The sequence below is a fragment of the Salvia miltiorrhiza genome, chromosome 4, assembly GCF_028751815.1.
Source record: "Salvia miltiorrhiza cultivar Shanhuang (shh) chromosome 4, IMPLAD_Smil_shh, whole genome shotgun sequence".
Lineage (NCBI taxonomy): Eukaryota > Viridiplantae > Streptophyta > Magnoliopsida > Lamiales > Lamiaceae > Salvia > Salvia miltiorrhiza.
Genome location: NC_080390.1, coordinates 21272608 through 21292555, shown reverse-complemented (window position 1 = coordinate 21292555; position 19948 = coordinate 21272608). Strand labels below are relative to the sequence as shown.

General features: G+C 37.4%; 1 protein-coding gene and 1 long non-coding RNA gene across 3 annotated transcripts; one reads left to right on the top strand and one right to left on the bottom strand.

Moving 5' to 3' along the window:
• Positions 1–2: 2 nt before the first annotated feature.
• On the bottom strand, positions 3–4753 carry LOC131019373 (uncharacterized). Of its 2 annotated transcripts, XM_057947907.1 has the most exons (4): positions 4587–4753; positions 4436–4507; positions 1110–1252; positions 3–144 (listed from the first exon to the last, which is right to left on the bottom strand). In XM_057947907.1, exons 1-4 carry the CDS (start codon positions 4663–4665, stop codon positions 40–42), a joined length of 399 nt encoding a protein of 132 aa, XP_057803890.1. In that variant the 5' UTR covers positions 4666–4753; the 3' UTR covers positions 3–39. The 2 variants fall into 2 exon arrangements, 1 of the variants encoding a protein (XP_057803890.1); XR_009100222.1 differs by lacking the exons at positions 3–144; positions 1110–1252 and adding an exon at positions 2384–2748 and having other exon boundaries at positions 4587–4750.
• Positions 4754–6779: 2026 nt separating this feature from the next.
• On the top strand, positions 6780–9170 carry LOC131019372 (uncharacterized). The gene is made up of 3 exons (XR_009100221.1): positions 6780–7044; positions 8303–8383; positions 8890–9170. It is a non-coding gene; the product is annotated as an uncharacterized LOC131019372 (long non-coding RNA).
• The last annotated feature ends 10778 nt before the right edge of the window (positions 9171–19948 follow it).

The window sequence follows — 19948 nt, the reverse complement described above, 5'->3', positions numbered from 1 at the left end:
ACCAGGGCAAAGAATTTATGACGATAAGATCACCATCCATTACTGTGTCTTCTCCGTATATCCTTTCAACGACTGAAACACATTCTTGTTTGTGTTTTCTTGTAATCTCTTTCTTTTGTAGAAGAAAAGACGTATCAACAGGACCTGTAAAATAGATTAAATTTTAGACAAGAGCATATAGCAAAGCACGCCAATTTAGAAGACTGCCATATTTATAGAGTGAAACATGGATGTCCACCCTTTTAACACATAGGGCCATATCCTTGGAGAATGTGGCGACAAAGAAAAAAGACACTGGGTAAAGAGACCTCCAGGATCATGGTCTTGATGGAAAGACAAAACAGGTGGTGAAGAAATTGGGAAGTATGAAATTCGCTTTGCTCCCAAGTGAACTTTTAGGTTCTACAAGTCAGAGAAATGAATAATTATGATAACAACAAACAAAACTGTCAATGCTAATGGAACACTTCAATTCAATTCTTAAAAGTGTGATGTGAGAATGATGCTTTAAAATATTTAAACTAAACTGTTAATTTAACTTCAGGAGAACAATTTTTAAGTATACAACAAATGGTTGGCATGAATAGGCTTTGGACTTCCCATCCCCAAAGGAATTCCCTGTTCATGAACTATGGGATCTACAATACCTTCCTTACCCCCCCACAGTTTTAACCATACCCTTTACCTATATATATATATATATATATATATATATATATATAGGGTTAGGTTCAATGAAAAAGGCCTAAATGTAAGAGAGAAGAGAGAAGAAATCCCATCCGTTGATCTTATCTAATCTAACGGACATGATTTATTCACGCCATGTTCAATAGATTTTTTCGTTGAACATCCGTGAACATATATAATATTTTTGGGGGTTCTGGGGTTCGACCCCCCATATGTTCAACGGAAAAATCTGTTGAACATGGCGTGAATAAATCATGTTCGTTAGATTAGATGAGATCAACGGATGAGATTACTTCTCTCTTCTTTCTTACATTTAGGCCTTCTTCATTGAACCTTGGCCTATATATATATATATATATATATATATATATATATATATATATATATCATAAAGAATGCACATAATTTTTCTCAGAAGTTACCAGGGCAAAGAAATTTATGACGATAAGATCACCATCCATTACTGTGTCTTCTCCGTATATCCTTTCAACGACTGAAACACATTTTTGTTTGTGTTTTCTTGTAATCTCTTTCTTTTGTAGAAGAAAAGACGTATCGACAGGACCTGTAAAATAGATTAAATTTTAGACAAGAGCATATAGCAAAGCACGCCAATTTAGAAGACTGCCATATTTATAGAGTGAAACATGGATGTCCACCCTTTTAACACATAGGGCCATATCCTTGGAGAATGTGGCGACAAAGAAAAAAGACACTGGGTAAAGAGACCTCCAGGATCATGGTCTTGATGGAAAGACAAAACAGGTGGTGAAGAAATTGGGAAGTATGAAATTCGCTTTGCTCCCAAGTGAACTTTTAGGTTCTACAAGTCAGAGAAATGAATAATTATGATAACAACAAACAAAACTGTCAATGCTAATGGAACACTTCAATTCAATTCTTAAAAGTGTGATGTGAGAATGATGCTTTAAAATATTTAAACTAAACTGTTAATTTAACTTCAGGAGAACAATTTTTAAGTATACAACAAATGGTTGGCATGAATAGGCTTTGGACTTCCCATTCCCAAAGGAATTCCCTGTTCATGAACTATGGGATCTACAATACCTTCCTTACCCCCCACAGTTTTAACCATACCCAACAATCTAGAGTAGGCTTAAGAATAATTTTTTCTGACAAATTTAGACTCATGCATACCTAATGTTGGCATAGCTATCATCCTAAGTCCTAAACTTAATAAGAGGATCTAATAAAACTAAACAACAGCATAAAAATCTATTGTCAATTACATGTCTTCTTCCTAGCCACCATTTGACAAGAACATAAACTGGTTCATTCCTTTTTTACCACAAATTCATCAATTCAGCTTTATCAATATAATACATTAACTATCTGTTAATTTGATTTTTCTAATTAAGATTCGCTTTTATCCTTAGTTATGAAATTTGACGCCTCTTCTTTTTACTATTGATTTAGTACTGAATAGGATTGCAAACTTTTCATTCTTTGATTCCTCAATGTCATGGTCATAAGTTGTTTTTCTGCTGAAAAGCTTTCAATAATGTAGACTCGTAGTTAAGAGTTAATATAGTTTTGATTTGCATCCACTAATTATACATGTATAATTTCAGCAAATTTACTCTAGGAAGAAACCATAATTACATAGTAAACTACCTAAAATATATACAATCTATAACACTCCCTCTTAAGCTGCGTCGATATTACTCATGGCTAGCTTACTAACTATGTTAATTGCCTTTGTGAAAATGTTTCCCAATTGATCCCCAGATATCTCATACGTCTTGAAGAAATCAAACCTTTTTGAATTTTTCCACAAACAAAGTAATAGTTGACCGAGTTAGATGCAATGTGAAAGGCAGCTTGGTTATCACACTATGTTTGGTTCATAGCTCTATATACAACTCTCTGCTTGAAAGTGAAAATACACTATGTTTCATGCTTTTCCATGGAATCATGTTATCTCCAATAAAAACACACTATGCCAAAGTGGACCTTCGATCTTTGATCCTGTGTTGTAGGTAGAAACTGATTTGTGTATAATGTAGGGTAAAGGAACCCATATATATACACATAGATTACCTGTTGCACAAGAAAAGATATACCTAAAACATCCACTTGTAACCAAGGAAATAAGAAACCTAATCTGTAATACTCCAACACAAACTAAACTATACACAGACATGATAATACTTACACTCCCCCTCAAATTGGGTTGTACAAGTTATGGAGAGCGGACTTTCTAATCAACGAATCAAAGTGTGGCTTGATGTGTTCCTTCGTCAAGCTGGGGTTGGTACATATGTCTCCACCTTCAAGTTTTTCCTTGATGAAGTTACGATCTATCTCTACATGTTTAGTTTGTTCATGTTGTACAAGTCATAGGTCCTTTAAATGGCAGTCTAAGTTCAACCATATTTTCCTCTACCATATCAATTACAAATTCCATTCACCATTGGACGGAATTCAAGTTCAGCACTACTCCAACCTACCACATTCTGTCTTTTACTTTGTCATGTGACGAAATTGCCCCATACATAAGAAGTTAAGAACAATATCCAGAAGTGGACTGCCTGTCAGTTACAAACCCTACCAAGTCGCATCAGTATAGAATTATATGTCCTTTAGGTGAACAATAATCCCCTTCCACATGATCCTTTCAGATATCTGATTATTCTGTTAACAGCTTCCAAATGATCCTTAGTTGGAGAATGCATAACTGACTATACTACAAGGGCTAACTAGTTTGTATGAATATATCAGGGTCCACAATGTTTAGCATGTTGCACTCAAAACCTTCAGTTTGCCAAGAAACTCGCATACACACCCTTGACAGCTGAAAAGATGGGAAACCAATACTGGCTGGTCCAATATTGTAGTTGATGAGGCTATATTCTTTTTTTGATGAAATCAATAGTTTGGATTTGATTAATCAGCTATAAGCCTATTAGTTCTGGATCAAACTCTTAGCTCAGTGGTTAGTGGCTTGTTAAAATAGCCTTTCTAGGTGATTGGGAAGTCATCACTTGGCTATAAGTGCAACTTCTTATCACAGGATCAAAAGGCACCAACTATACCACAGTTTGAGAGACTAACTTACTACAATAATAAAAATATAATTAGGAAACACACATTTCATACAAAGTGATGTCATTTCAGCATAGATAAGTCTGGCAACTGAGGACAATACTTTTGATCCCTTGCTTTGAAGATCAATTCGTCAGTTACAGATTCTCTTAGTTCAAAAAACACAGGCCATTGTATTTTCAATTTTTTAGAATTGGCGATTTGATATTGTAAACCTTATTTACAGAAGATCTTCTATTCTAACCTCCATTAATAGATCAGGTTCATAATTTGCATCTCAATTTTACAATTTTTATTTCTTCTCAACGTCGAGTGAAGGTAACACCCTCGCTTAGGAATTTGGTCGAGGTCAGTATTACATTATTGAGGAAAGCAGAATAATAGACGCCTATAGCCTATTGGTAAGTCCTTTCCGCCGCCCAAGTTGCAATCGAGCCTTTCTTCCAATCTACTCATTTTTCCTGGTTCCTATGTTTTTCCAAGCACAAATAAAGTGCAAGATTTATCCAGTAACTTCCAACGAAAATGTCTAGCTATCCTGATCAGTACATAGAATATACTAACAATTCCAAACAAATGTGTATATGCTTTTTCTATACAAGTTTAAACAGAAGCAACAGATTTCGATAGATTCATCAAACTTAACTGCAAAACAAAAGCACTAGCAGTAAATGTGGCCAACCTGGTGCGCGGAATGAGTTACGAATGCGACCTGATACTGCTTTTGATCGGAAGCGAAAGCTGCAGCAATAGCCTAAGAAGGGAAACAATCGTAAAGAAGGCGGTGATATTTAGAGCAAGGGTAGGAAGAGGAGAAGAAATTAGAGTGTTACAGCAATGGGATAAACGTCGCCTTTTGTACCAAATGCCATAAACACGACGATTGGGTTCGTCCTCATCATACTTTCCCATCAGTCCATAGCACCGACCTTTTCTGTTTGTGGGTGAATCCTACTCATTATTATTGTGCTGCCACTTAAAAACATTTCATTTATTTCCTCAAAATTAGTCCCTCCCACCCATTTATTTAAGTGGAAATACTTATAAGAATTGATACACCCCATTGCCAATTTAATTTATTCCTACACTATATGCCAAATAATATTAAAATATTATTTTTGTGTAAGTTCAAAATTTTGAAGTACAAATTTTGTACATTAACATCTATTTCACCAACCTACTAACACAAGCATAAATTTCTGAATACAATTGCGGCTCTTTCTCTTAGGGTTTCCACAGTGAAGTACTTCCTCCGTCCCAACTTAAATGGTGCGTATTTCTTTTTGAGTTGTTCCAACTAAAATGATGCGTTTTTATTTTTAGTAATAATTTTATACTTTAAACAATATGGTCTCACACACCTTTACACAACAATATTATTCTCCTTAAATCCCGTGCCGAAAAGAAGTGCACCATTTAAGTTGGGATGGAGGGAGTATTAATTAATAGTGAGCGCAAACTTAATTAATAGCGAAAAGTTTAAAATGATGGAGCGGAATAAAATGAGTGAGCGGAAAGTTTAAAATGAGAAAACAGAAACTTAAAATAAACGGCGAAAAGTTTGTATTATAACCATAATCCTTGAAGCTATGGCTGTAAACAAACCAAGCCGCTTGCAAACTATTCTGAGCTCGACTCGAAAAAAGCTCGTTTAAATTCGTTTAGAAAAGTTTGATAAATAAACAAACCAAACTTATGCTTGACAGTATTCGGCTCGTTAGCTCGTAAACACGTTCGTTAAATGATCTTATCTTAAAAAATATAAAATATTAGTAAGTACAACTTATATTTATCTACTAAAATTAATCATAGTTGTATTAAATCTCTAATTAACTCAGTTTGTTATAATAAAATAATTAATATATTTATTATTATGAATGAAATAATTTATTTTTTAAAGAAAATAATCAATATTTTGAATATAAGTATAAATTTAGAAAGTTCGTATAGGCTCGTGAGCCTCAAAGTATTTGATAAACAAAGTTCGGGATTCGACTCGATACTAAACAAACCAAACTTAAGCACACTACTATTCGATTCGGCTCGGTTCGATTATACCCCTACTTGAAGCAGAAAGCTTAATCGCATTATAACAGGAAACCTCGAAGTGGAAAGTTTAATTGGCGAAAACTTCAATTAAGGAAGCAGACTTAAAACAATACAAATAAAAGCCGGAAACTTCATTCACATGCATGCAATTACTATCTCACACTCATACACATGCCATACTAAATGACAAAAGAATAAGAATCATAGTACCAATCATTATTTCAATCACAATAATTGTCTCTCATGTCATAATCAGTGCATCTTTTTCATCAAACAAATACTAAAAAAATCAAGGTGGATATGAAGTGTATCAAAATAAAAAAGTGGATATTTATAAGGACCTTGCTATTTGGATCAATTTGATCAGGATCAAATCCAAAAATTAATTAATGTTCAACATAAAAAGACATATTTACCCTTTATGTATTTATTATTTTATAATTTTAATATATTAATTAAATATGGATATATATTATTGGGAACATTATTTTCAATAAATACTTTTGTATTTTCAATGAGAAGTTGTAACACCCCGATTTTTCCTAATAGGATTTCCCGATAATACTTGAACTTAGAATATTATTTAAGTGAATTCTCGCCCGGATAAAATTTTTGTTGATAAAAAAAGGGGGTTATTTCTTTTAATAAAAGATTTTATCAAATTTTACCAAAAAAAAAAAGATTAAATGCAAATACGCGACTATGTGAATTTATTTCTTAATAACACCAGACGAGCTCAAAGGAAATGGTCTTACATTTTTTTTTTATTTAGTTCTTAATTTGAATTGGGCCTAAATAAAATTATTATACTAACTTATCTAGTTTGGGTCTTACTTATTTTTGAGTTAAGATTATGTGTATTTTGTAAGCCCATTTTGATCCATATTTTTTTTATTCATGTCAGCCCACATGCCTTATTAAATTTTGTAGATTTTTGACTTTTGATTTTGGAGAGAGATTTATGTGTTATGGTTTTTGGGCAGCAGCCATTTGTCCTCATTCATCAAAAATTTCAGCCACGTTTCACTCCACCATTCACCACATCCTAAGCCAATCATCTTACATGCAAATTTTTCTTTCCACAATAAACTTGCCAAAACTCAAGATCATTCACAGAAAACTCAAATATCATCAGCTTTCTTTCCTCTCCAAAAATTCAATCGAAACACAAGAAACCTCTTTGAACAATATCTACCTCAAATCAACTCAGCCATACACCAAACATATCAAAGAACACAGTCTGTAAGTATATATATATTTCTCAAGTGTTTTGTCCATTTCATAAGAAAGACTGAATTTTGCATAAAAAAAGATTACAATTTTTCCTTCACCTTTTCAAAGAAATTAGAAGGTTAGAATGAGATAGGGGTTTTGAGGTGATTTTGGGGAGGGGTGTTGGCCGGCGGTTTTAGCCGGAGAAGTAGAGCAGCATCGGCTGCTCGGCGTGGCAGGAGGAGGCGGCGCCGGCGCTGCTGTTGTCGGACGGAGCGAAGGCGACGGCGTCGCCGGATCTGGAGGAAAGGAGAGGCAGCGGCGCTGCTCCGTGCAGGGATGGCGAAGGCAGCTGCTGCTGCCGGTCGAGAGGGAGACGGTGAAGGAGAGGCGGAAGCTGCTGCCGTGCTGCTGTCGACGCGGCGGCGGCGGCGGCGGTGGCTTCCCCTGCCATCGACGGAGAAGAGGGAGAGAGAGAGAGGAGAAGAGAGAGGGCTGGAAGAAGAGAGAGAGAGAGAGATGAGAAGAGAGAGAGATCGGAGGAGAGAGAGAGGGGCCGGCTGCCGGCCTCCGTCGAGTGGCGCCGCCGTCAGGCGGCGGCAGCAGTAGCGTGAGAGGAAGAGAGATGAGGGAGAAGGGCGAGAAGTGAGGGAGAGTGAGAAGGAGACAAGAGCTGAGGGAAGACAGAGAGAGGTCGAAGGGAAGGAGAGAGGAGGCGGAGCCGCTGGCCTCCGACGGCGGCGTGCCGTCTGGTGGCGGCGGCAGGAGGCCGAGAAGAGGAGAGGGAGAGAGGGAGAAAGGAAGGCTGGGGGTGTGTGTGTGGTGTGCGTGAGTTGTGTGTGTGTGATGTGTGTAGGTGTAGGTTTAAATTGGGGGTTTGACTTTTGAATTTTGGGCTTTGTTTGTTATTTTTGGGCCTATATTATGATTTAAGATGGGCCTGATTTAATTAAAGTATTGGACTGCTTTTTATTTTAGATGTTGGGTTGATTTAATTTTTATTAAATCATGCTTTACTTAAAATTATTTAGTTAAGTTCTTAATCAATTGATATATTAATATGACTATTTATTTTATCAAGTGTAATTATTTACCTTGTGTGATTTTGAGATATGATATGAATTTGCATAGTGAATAATGCAATAATAAATATTTTGATAATTTCGATTTTTAAGATTTTCGATTGAGTTTTGAAAATCCGGGCGTAGAATATTAAGATTTAGCAGCTTTGTAGAATTGTTAGCTCGTACGATATTTTGCGACCTATTAAGATTAGATTATCTTGTAGGTCCACTTATTAGAAGGTTTTAGCACTGGTTTTACAAGAAGAGAATTGTGCAAAATTTATCTACAGGCTTGTCCTATCAAGGTGGGTTTTATTTTCCAAAGTATGCTTTGAGTTATTGAGCTCTACTTGTATTATGCAAATGCAAATGAATATCCATGTTAAAATGTTTCTTATATCTCTATTGTTTAAAGTGCTCCTATGTTATCTAACGATCGGGTCCTAGCCAGCGTAGCGATTGGATCGCCCTGGTTAGGATTGTGTACACACAAAGGGGGTATTGTGGGCTGCTCCCACTTGCCCCAGACTGTCAGACTTGGGTTACTCCCATTTCTGAAACATGCATGGTAGTGGACCTCTGTGGGCTGCTCCCACATGTTCACATTATAGGTGAAGCACCAATAGAGAAGACTGGAAATGGATCCACAAATTTATTTTAAGTATGCATGGAATGCTTTCAAATATTTCTATGTTATACTGTTCATAGCATGGATTATTCTTTTAATTGGATTTACAAATGTTTTCAAATGGCTAAACCCACTGAGTATATTAGTACTCAGCCCTGCAATTGTTTTCAAAACCTTTTGCAGGTTGAGCGGCAGGTGGTGTCGTGCGAGGCTGAGGGAGGATGTTGCTGTAGTTTCATATAATAATTTCCGCTGCCATAATATTCACTTAGGTGGATATCTTTTGAGAATGACTCTTTAAATATTCTTAGCCTAATTATTATGAACTCTTTTGGCAATCGCATTTCTAGCAATTGAACCTCGCATATATGTATGTCTAGTATGAAGTGTTATCTTGTTGTCTCAGACCTCCGAACTTTTGATCCTGGTTGGGAAAATTTCTATCTTAATTGTTGTATTTATTATCCTTCAATTGCAGCACTCCTTTATTAACAATGTATTACCTGAATCTAAGAACATATCACCCATTTTATTCTAACAAAGTCTAGCAAATCCCATTAAGTAGCCGTTTCTTATTCTCCCGGGAGTCGGGCTGTTATAGAAGTTTGACTAATTTATAATATATTTTGTAAACAAACATGAATCTATTTAATTACTCGATCATGCATAAATCTTGACGATTTTTTTTTGTTGTTGTTAACATGCTTTTCTATACTTTTATTTTCCATAAGTGTTTCTTTACTTTTATTTTCGTTATGTATGCTTTTCTTTTTTGTAAACACACCCTTTATTTAAATAAAAATATATTACAAAAACAAAAAATATCAAACAAAACATAAAAACATAGATATCAAAGTAAGTATACTAAAGTTGTAAAGTGATTTAAATATAATATGTAAAGTGATTTAAATATACACATAATTCGTAAATTATATTGTATTAAATATAATTAATTTATAAATTTAGGATGGAAAAATGTAAAGACTCAATTCAATGAATACATTTTAAGCTAAAGTTTTTCGTTGGCATTTGATTGATAAAGATAAGCAATTTCATAATTGTATTTTTTTTTTATAATTATCTTGATTTGTCGAAAATAAATTATATTGTATTAAATATAATTAATTTCTAAATTTTTATATTTATTAACTAAAAATAAAGAGTCAAAAATTGTATTAAATAAAAATAAATACATGTAAATCAAATTGTCACCTCTTGTCCAATTGCTACAATTGAAGTATATATTTTTCTTGCTCACTAATATATATGAATAACAACTTAGCTTTAGTGATCGCCAACATAATTTAAAAATGTACTGTGTATTTTTTATGCTTTTTTGTGGATATCTTAATGCATTAAAAAGTTATTTCTTAATATATACGAAAAAATGACTTAACTACAATGATTGTATTACTTTGGTAGTTTTTAGTATCGTAACTTCATGAAAATAAACTACTATACTTTATTAAATATAATTAATTCATAATTTTTAATATTTATTAACTATAAACAAAGAGTTCAATATTTTATCAGGGGTAGAGGGTTTACGATTTCGTACATCGTCCTTGCATGTATACATTTTTTAAAATTTCAAAAACATATGCACACATGAGTCAATCCACTGACTTTAAGATTGTTTGAGAAGCGTCTTATCAATTGAACTGCGTTTCATTATCATTTATATACAATTTTTTTAAAGAACAAATATATATAGTGATTGTCTTAGTTTTATATTTTTTTTTATTAATACAATTTGTCGAAAATATAATATACTTTATTTAAAAATAATTAATTTCTAAATTTTTTAATTTTTTAAAAATCTAATCAAGTGTCAATTGAAGTAAGATAGGAACCATATTATTCGATCATGAATTGAAGTAAGATAGGAACCATTTTATCAATTGAATTGCGTTTTCTTATCATACGAGTTTTGCTCCCGTGCGATGCACGAGAGACAATATTCTTTTAACAATAAATATTATTTTAAAGTATTTTTATATTTAAATTATTTATTAATATTATATGGATGTTAAAATTTTATGTTATACAAGAAACGGGTAGGAACAATTATTGCTCGTTCTATCAAAATAAAAATGATCGCAGATATTGTTAGAATAGGACGGGTAAATGTTTGAAATGATGTCTATTATTGAAACTTTAGATCCATTAAGCAATGCCAATGTGTAGGGGTGAGCAGTCGGTCCGGACCGAACCGACGAAATCGAGGACCGAATTTTTATATTTTTTGGACCGAACCGGACCAAATGAAATCCTAGGACCGAATCGAAATCGGACCGAAACCGCCATCGGTTCTCGGTCCAGTTCGGTCCAAAACCGACCATTTTTAAAATATTAAAAATTAATAAAAATATTAATAATATTAATAAAATATTAATAAAAACATTAGAAAATTTAATAAAAATATTAAAAATTAATAAAAATATTAGAAATTAATAAAAATATTAATAATATTAATAAAAATATTAAATATATATTAAAAATATATATATTCGGTTCGGTCCAGTTTTCGTCGGTTTTAGCCTCCCCTGGACCGGGACCGAACCGAAATATTTTCGGTCCAAGAAAATAGGATCGGACCGAATCAATACATGGACCAAAACCGACTCGGACCGAAAAAACTGATCGGTTCGGTCTGGTCCGTCAGTTTTGGTCCGGTTTTGCTCACCCCTACCAATGTGCACTAAAGGAGATCGATAGATGCATAACAATCATTATCACCACCATTTGTTAAATCTCTAATACATATACTTACTAAATATTTTATTTACATTTACTGAACATGTGTGATCATTTAATATAAAAATATGTTATTAATTATTTCATTTAAAGTCTATTTTAATCATATATATTACCAATATAAATTTTCATAATATTATAAACTTAGGCAATATATTACTATTTATGTAAGTGGTTGAGTTTTCATATATATATATATATATATATATGATTTATTCATAATATTTGACTGCATATCAACAAATTTCTTTGCTTTTACTTGGTGATAAAAAGGAGCGTCATGATTTTTTCGTTTGAGAAACCCTAGCCGTCACCATGCAAACTTCGTCGACGGCCGCTACTTCGTCGCCGGTGATGCAACACGATCGTGCGGGGCTGAATCTCCCCCCCGTATCCAATAATTTTTCTCCGCTTTCACAGTCTAGGGTTTCTGCGCCTTCCTGTTCGGCTGATGTTAACGAGACTTTGGCGACGGCGTCTAACCGGCCAAAGTCTCCAAGGAATGCAGCGGAGGGAGCCTTGGCGACGGCTTCTAATCGGCCAAGGTCTCCGAATTCGATTCTGCGAGATGAAGGGAAGGATAACGCGAACGCTGCGGAGGTTCTGGGGAGGAAGACCAGTAGCGCTGTGAGGCTTGATAACCCTAGTTCTTCTGAAGTGGGTCGTCAGTCTTATGCGTTGGCAACTGTTCCCAAATCGACAAGGAGGCCGGAAGTTTTTGCGCATCGCTTCACGGCGCTGAAAGCACAAGATTCTGATCAAGGTTTTATTCTTAAGTTGCCCGCGGATTTTTGTAAAACTCGGCAGGAAGAGTTTAAGTTCTCCTTGATTGGGCGTCTTCTTCTCAAGAAAGGAGATAAACCGAGACCTTCTTCTGAACTGAAACAGGAGCTTCAGAAGGTCTGGAAGATTCCTACAGCTTGGAAGCTTATTCCTATGAGCAAAGGTTTTTTTACTCTTAAATTTCAAAACTTGGTTGATAAGAAGATTGCTCAGGCTAGAATTACTTGGGAGCTGTCCCAAGGATCGCTTCGCTTACGTGAATGGACTAAGGGGTTCAATCCGTATAAAGAAATTTCATCTCTTTGCCAAGTTTGGGTTTGTATTTACTATCTTCCAGTCGAACTTTGGCATCCTGAAGTTTTTACGGCTATTGGCAATGTCATTGGAACGTCTATTAAAATGGATGGGGCTTCGGCTTACGGAGATGTTGGGCATTTTGCCAGAATTTTGATCGAAGTTGATCTTGCGCTTCCTCTTCAAGAGTACATGCATGTGCAAGGGGATGACGCTTCTTATTATGTGGAATTTTATTACGAACAACTACCTTTGTTTTGTTCTCAATGCAAGATTACAGGGCATAGTAGGGATAAATGTAGACGTTCTAAGCCGGTTGAGGGTAAGATTAATCAGATTGATACGCATGTTGACGCTCCTCCTGCTAAGCAAAAGGAGGACGGAGCTATGATAACTGAGAACGGACTTCCGAATGATGTGTTTACTCCGGCCAAAAAAGTGTCTCATTGGAGACCAAGAGACAAGTCTGTTTCTACACATGCTAATGATTTTGAGATCCTTGAAGAGGAGGAAAACATTATGCGAGAGAAGGAAGTTTATGGCCCTGATTTATTGGAAAAGGACTTTCCTCGCAAAGATGGGATAGTTGAAGACTACGAGTCTGATTACGATAACTCGTCCTTCGCTGGGAGTCCTAGACCGTGTACGAGGGAAAATGTGCAAACGATCGGAGCTACCCAAGGGGAGGGTTTAGGAAAGGAGGAGATGTTGGCGACGGCATATAACCGGCCAATATCTCCTATAAGCACTGGAGAGAAGGAGATCTTGGCGACGGCATCTAACCGGCCACAATCTCCACAACCTCTGGAACTGGTACAGAATGACAGCAACAAGAACTTGGCGATGGCTTCTATCCGGCTAAATCCTCAAGCTATTCCAGGAAAGGAGGAGATGTTGGCGACAGCATTTAACCGGCCAATATCTCCTAGAAACACTGGAGAAAAGGGGATCTTGGCGACGGCATCTAACCGGCCACAATCTCCACAACCTCTGGAACTGATACAGGATGACAGCATCAAGATCTTGGCGACGGCGTCGCAGCAAGATGGATCTGGAACAGAGGAGCGGTTGGCGGCGGACTCCTGCCAGTCAATAAATCCTCGTTCTAAGGAGGAGTCACGACAGCCTGGTTTTGTTCAGGAGGCGCCTTTAGGAGCTGGGGTTTTTTCTGGAGCGAATGAAACTTTGGCGACGGAGTTTAACCGGCCAAAGTCTTCACAACTTCAGAAACAGGCTGCAGCTGATTTGGAAGTAGAGGTGCAGGTGGATGAGGCAGCTCGTCAAAAGAAGATGGTTGCAGTGCAGCGGGCAAGTGCGCTGGTTTCAACAGAACAAATCAAAAGGCCGCGTGGGCGACCTCCTAAGTCTGACAGGAAACCTCCTGCTGATGATGGTATTAAGAGCAGGTTGAGAAAGCCGCAGGTGATGCCTAATCCGGAATCTGTTATGTTGATTGACAGTAAGCTTAAAGCTGCGTTTGATGCTGGGACTCAACCGAGGGACTACGTGGTGGATTTTAGCGGGTCTCACAGTGCTCGTTCTATGAGTAATATTGCTTCGCAAAGCTGGGCTGATGAAGTGGAAGCGGCCAACGCCGCATCAGAGTAATTTTTTTGATGAATATCCTTACTTGGAATGTCCGTGGGTTCACTGATGAGTCCAAACGCATCCTTTGGGAACATTGTCACACTTTTTCTCCGATGATTGTTGGTATTATTGAACCAAAGTCGGATTTTAAAAAACAAGCTTCTAGTTTCTGGTCTTCTATTAATCTTCTGCCTAGTCATCAGAATGTGAGGCAAGACAAGTGCTCTAATATTTGGATTTTCCATCATCCTGATGTGGATTTTCGGTTAGTTTTTTCTTCTGACCAAATGATTATTGCTGACTGTTCTTGGACTTCTTTGGTTTTTCGGGTGGCGGTGGTTCATGGTGCTTCGAACTATGTGGATAGACGGACGCTTTGGGCTGACCTGATTAGTTTTGCTTCGGGTAGCATGGTGATTATGGGCGACTTTAACGCTGTCAAGGGAGCTCACGAGAGAGTCAGCAGCCGTATGCCGGAACAGATCTCTTGTCGAGATTTTTGTTCGTTTATTAACGATATTGGTTTTATTGAATCCTCCATTGTGGGTTTGCGTTTCACTTGGTCTGGTCGTCGTTTCATGCCGAACCATGTGGAGTCTCTACTTGATCGTGCCCTTTACTCGGATTCTTTCTCGGATTTTTGGTTTTCTGTTCACACTCAGAATCTTGCTAGGGTTACTTCTGACCATTCTCCAATTATTTTACAATGTTGCTTGCCTCCTCAAACGAGCCGTCATTTTTTCAGGTTTCTCAACATGTGGGTTTCTCATCCCAGTTTTATGAGCATGGTGGATGTTTCTTGGTCTCAACAAACGGAGGTTTTATGTCCAATTTACTTGGTTATGGTGAAGCTCAAACGGCTTAAACGGGCGTTGCAAACTTGGAACAAAACTACTTTCGGACATGTCGACAATTTTGTGTCTGCTGCTCAGAAAGAGTTGATGGATATTCAGAACAATATTTCTTCACACGGATATACGGATGATCTTTTTGACAAGGAGATTCAAGCGCAGGCGAATATTAATGTGGCGCTCTCTCAAAAGAGCAGTTTGTTACAGCAAAAAAGCCGGGTGTCTTGGCTTAATGATGGAGATAGAAACACAGCTTTCTTCCATGCTTCGCTGCGTTATAAACATAAACCTTGTAAGATTCAGTCTTTGATGGTCGATGGAAATATGGAGATGGATCAAGACCGTATTGGGGAGCATATTGTGGATTATTTCACTAATCTTTTTACTGATGATTCTGGTTCTGATGTTGGAATTACAGCTGTTGAGGCTGTTATTGAGCATGTGGTTTCGGATGAACATAATGCCATTCTTTCGGCAATTCCAACTGATGAAGAGATTTCTGCTGCTGTTTTTGGCTTGGATTCTAATAGCTCCCCAGGTCCTGATGGTTTTTCTGGCAATTTTTTCCAGGTTTGCTGGGACATCATTAAGGCGGATATCTGGAGGGCTGTTCGCGCCTTCTTTCTTGGATCTTATCTGCCAACGGGTTGTAACTCCAGCACAATGGTTCTCATTCCGAAGAAAAAGACTGTGGTTTCGGTTTCTGACTTGAGACCGATAGTTCTCTCCAACTTTTTCTTCAAGATTATTTCTAAAGTGTTGGCTGTGAGGCTCAGTTCTGTTGCCTCGATTTATGTCTCCCAAAATCAGTTTGGTTTCATCCATGGACGTTCTATTCATGATTGTATTCTTCTGGGATCGGAAGGTTACAACTGCATGCGTCGTACGGGGCATGGTCAAAACATGGCCTGCAAAATTGACATCAGGAAGGCTTTTGACACCCTTCGTTGGGATTTTTTGCTGAATGCTCTTCGTACTTACGGGTTTGATGGTAAATTTATTAAGTGGATTGACATCATCCTCCATTCTGCCAGGTTGTCCATTCTTTACAACGGTCAGATTCATGGTTATTTTGGTTGCACGAGAGGTGTTCGGCAAGGCGATCCGCTCTCCCCCATTTTGTTCGGCATTGCTGAAGATGTCCTTAGCTCCTTGTTTATAAATTGTGTTGATTCTGGTCATCTTACCCCTATGGCTATGACTCGCAATATTCCGTTCCCCACTCATCTTTTATATGCTGATGATATTTTGGTGTTCTGTAAGGCTTCTGTTAGAAATGCTAAGACGATTAAGAAGATTCTTGACTACTATAGCTGGATGTCTGGGCAAGTTTGTAGCAATGAGAAATCGCATGTCTACTTCTCTTCCAAAACTTATGCGGTTTCTAAGCGTGCTATTTTGCGAGAGTTGGGGTTTGTGCGTGGCAAGGCTCCCTTCAACTACTTAGGTGTGCCTATCTTTCATGGTCGCGGCAGAGCCTCTTATTTTCGACCGATTCATGATAGAATTGTGGCTAAATTTTCCAGATGGAGAGGGCGACTTCTTTCCATGGCTGGTCGCCTCTGTTTAGTCAAGTCGGTTATTCAGAGCTCTGTGACTCACTCTATGTTGGTTTATAAATGGCCGAGGTCCTTGATACATGAACTTGATGAAAAGTGTCGGAATTTTATTTGGACCGGGGATATCACGAAGTCCCCGTCTTGCTCGGTTAATTGGAGCCGAGTTTGCGCTATTAAGGAGGAAGGAGGGTTAGGTGTTCGTTCGTTCTCTATTATGAACAAAAGCTTCCTGATGAAGATGGCTTGGAAGGTTATATGTGGCAAGGACTTCGGTTTTCAGATGCTTCATTCTCGCTATTTGGATGTGTTCGGCAGGGTGAGGTGCGATTCTGCATCTTCTTCTGTCTGGCTGGGTCTAAGGGATGAGGTTAGTGATCTTGTTGATAACTCTTATTGCTACGTTGGCGATGGTACAGCCACTAATTTCTGGTGCGACGATTGGTTGGGCTATAAAATCAATGATAAATGTCGTGTACCTCATTTTGTGGCGAATCTTCTTAGACATTCTGTATTTGGCATTTTACTCAAGAGTTTATTAATAATTATCCGGAGATTGTCGCCGACATCTTGCTTCTCCATCTCGGCAATGATAAAGATGCTCGTTTTTGGAAACCTTCTCTGCACGGCAAGGTTACTGCTGTTCTTGCGTTTTCCAATAATTGCCATAGGTTTCCAAAGGTTAGCTGGGGCTCTTGGCTTTGGAAACCTTATATTCCGGTGCGCCGATCTTTACTCTGCTGGAGAGTCCTTCATGGCCGTCTTCCTACTTATGATAGACTGATCAGGCACGGAATGATCATGCCCAATCATTGTGTTTTTTGTGTCGCTGCGGAGGAAACCATTGATCACATTCTGTGGTCCTGCAGCAAGGTTCAAGCTATTTGGCTGGAGTTTTTATCTTGGTTCCAATTCCCTGAAGCTATTGTTGCCCTTGATATTCATAGCTTCCTAGTTCGTGCTTGGGGACGAAAATTCAGTTCTCAGCTGGACTGTTATTGGAGAGCAGGTATCATTGGCATATTATGGGCGATCTGGTCCCTAAGGAATTCTTGCATCTTTGAAAATGCAGGGTTTGATCATAGGCATGTCATTAGGATTGTTAAAGTTTCTTTCAAGGAAATGGAAAATAATTTCAAACTTGGGCATATGGATAATTCTTGGAGAGATTATACTATCCTACGGGCTATTGGAGTTGCCTCGCGTGCTGCTCCTCCTATGGAATTTTTATCTGTTCATTGGTGGCCCCCGGCGTCACCATGGATCAAGGTCAACACGGATGGCTCTGCGATGGGATCCCCAGGTAATATTGCTGCGGGTGGGGTTTTCCGTGACAACTTTAGTTGCGTTCGCGGATGTTTTCATTATAAGGGCGGTGTGGGGTTTGCTTTTGAAGCTGAACTCCTTGCTGTCATTAAAGCTATTTTGATAGCTCATGATCGGGGCTGGAATCATCTTTGGATAGAGTCGGATTCTACGTATATTGTTCATTTGCTTTCAGAGCGCTCTACGGATGTCCCTTGGCGCTTTGTGGCTTCTTGGAGCAATGTTCTGAACATTCTTTCTGGTTTTCATTTTCAAGTGTCTCATATTTATAGAGAATGAAATAAACCAGCTGACATTATGGCGAACTATTCAAGAGAGGAAGGGTGGTGGCCCTATGCCATTGAGGAAATTATGACTGCAGCGAATTTGGATATGGCCACTCATAGCCACATCCGGCGGAGGTGATTGCATGTTCGAATGGTGAGATCTGACTTGGTGTGGTGGTGCGGATTGACTGTTAGTTTTGGGGTTTGGTTTTGCTGCTTGCCTCTGCTCGGACTCAGAGGGTCGGAGAGCGGTTCCGGAGCGTGGCATTTCTGGTTTCTGCTGGACGAAGGGCTGGACCAGACTCTGCGGCTCGGATGCAGCTCGGGCGTCGTGTTTTGTTGCTTGTATAGTGCGAGATTTCTTTCGAACAGTTGGTGTGCAGTTTGGAGTTGGTTCGGGCCCTTCATCGAACACCTGGTGGTCGGGCTTCTTTTCTTCTTTTGGGAGGGCTATGACTTGAGGGTTTTTCCGGTGATGGGGTTTGCCGTTCGTGTCGTGTTGCTCTTTGCCTTGAGCGTTTTTTTGGGTTTGGGTTTTTGTGGAAAACTCACGGCGACGGCGTATAACCGGCCGTGTAGTTTTCCTTATTTTTTGTTTTTGTTGTTTGTGCTTCCGGCGACGGCGTCTTACCGGCCGTGTAGTTTGTTTCCTTTGGGTGTGAGCCGGGATAGTTTGGGGACGATGGTTAGGCCGGAGTTCCGGAAACTTTCCCTTCCGCTCTTCACCCTTTTCCTTTGTTTTTTAGACGAGTACTCTTTTTCCTTTTTACGGTTTTTCCCTCTGGGTTTTCCGTAATAAAGGTTTTAACGAGGCTCGGCCCTTAGTCTGCTCCTCCTGTGCTTTCAAGGGTTTTTTTAGGTTTTTTCTTTCCTTTTTTTAATAAAATCGTAATTTAATTAATATATATATGATTTATTTACAAGAATATATATATATATATATATAGGGGATGACTGAAATAAGTACACTTCTTAAGATATAAAATAAGAATAATTTTCAGCCCTTAGATCATCAAGATCTACGGTCATCATCCTGTTGGATGAATTCATGGTCCTGAGTTCGAATCCCAAAAGTAATAAAAATTTATTTTTCACAATTCATACCTTTATACAGCGAATTCATACGAGTTCTACATAAAATTCATACATTTTTTCTAGTTGTTATATGCAATCCTAAATTATAATATAAATTATATTACATTTTATGACTTTTTATATTGTTGGTTGTGTTTCGAATAATTATGATCTCATGGAAAATAATAAAATCAAGATGATGTTGAAAAGTACACAATACTTGATAAATACATAACTCATTAATGATTTATGTAAAAAAAATTAATTTAGATATATTATCCGATATCATCATAATAATAATATATAAATATTTAAAATTTTAAATTGAAATACGTTTTATAGTGATTAGGGGTGTTTAAATAAAAAAATGTTACAAAAACAAAAATGTCAAATAAAACATAAAAAGATATTAAAAACAAGTTATTTATACGTACCAAACTAATTATTTTCTTAAATAAAAAATGCTACAAATTATGTATGGCTTCAATGAAATGAAATGTTTAATTTTTTATAAAAAAAAAATGAAATGTTCATTTTTTACATAGCAACGCATTATGTATCCTATATATGTTCAATGAATTCATTTAAGTGCATTATTTTATTAAATTGCGATTTTATTAAAAGGAAAAGAAAAACCTAAAAACCCTTGAAAGCACACGGAAAGCAGACTAAGGGCCGGGCCTCATTAAAACCTTTCCATGGAAAACCCAATGGGAAAAACCAGGAGAGGAAAAAGAGTACCCGTCTA

What these genes read in the sequence shown, in the direction of transcription:
- LOC131019373 (XM_057947907.1), bottom strand. Translation starts at nt 4,665, where the DNA reads ATGGGAAAGTATGATGAGGACGAACCCAATCGTCGTGTTTATGGCATT. An exon ending in TAACTCATTCCGCGCACCAG is followed by an intron (nt 1,253 to 4,435) that starts GTTGGCCACATT and finishes TCTATTTTACAG; the next exon opens with GTCCTGTCGATACGTCTTTT. An exon ending in TCATAAATTTCTTTGCCCTG is followed by an intron (nt 145 to 1,109) that starts GTAACTTCTGAG and finishes TCTATTTTACAG; the next exon opens with GTCCTGTTGATACGTCTTTT.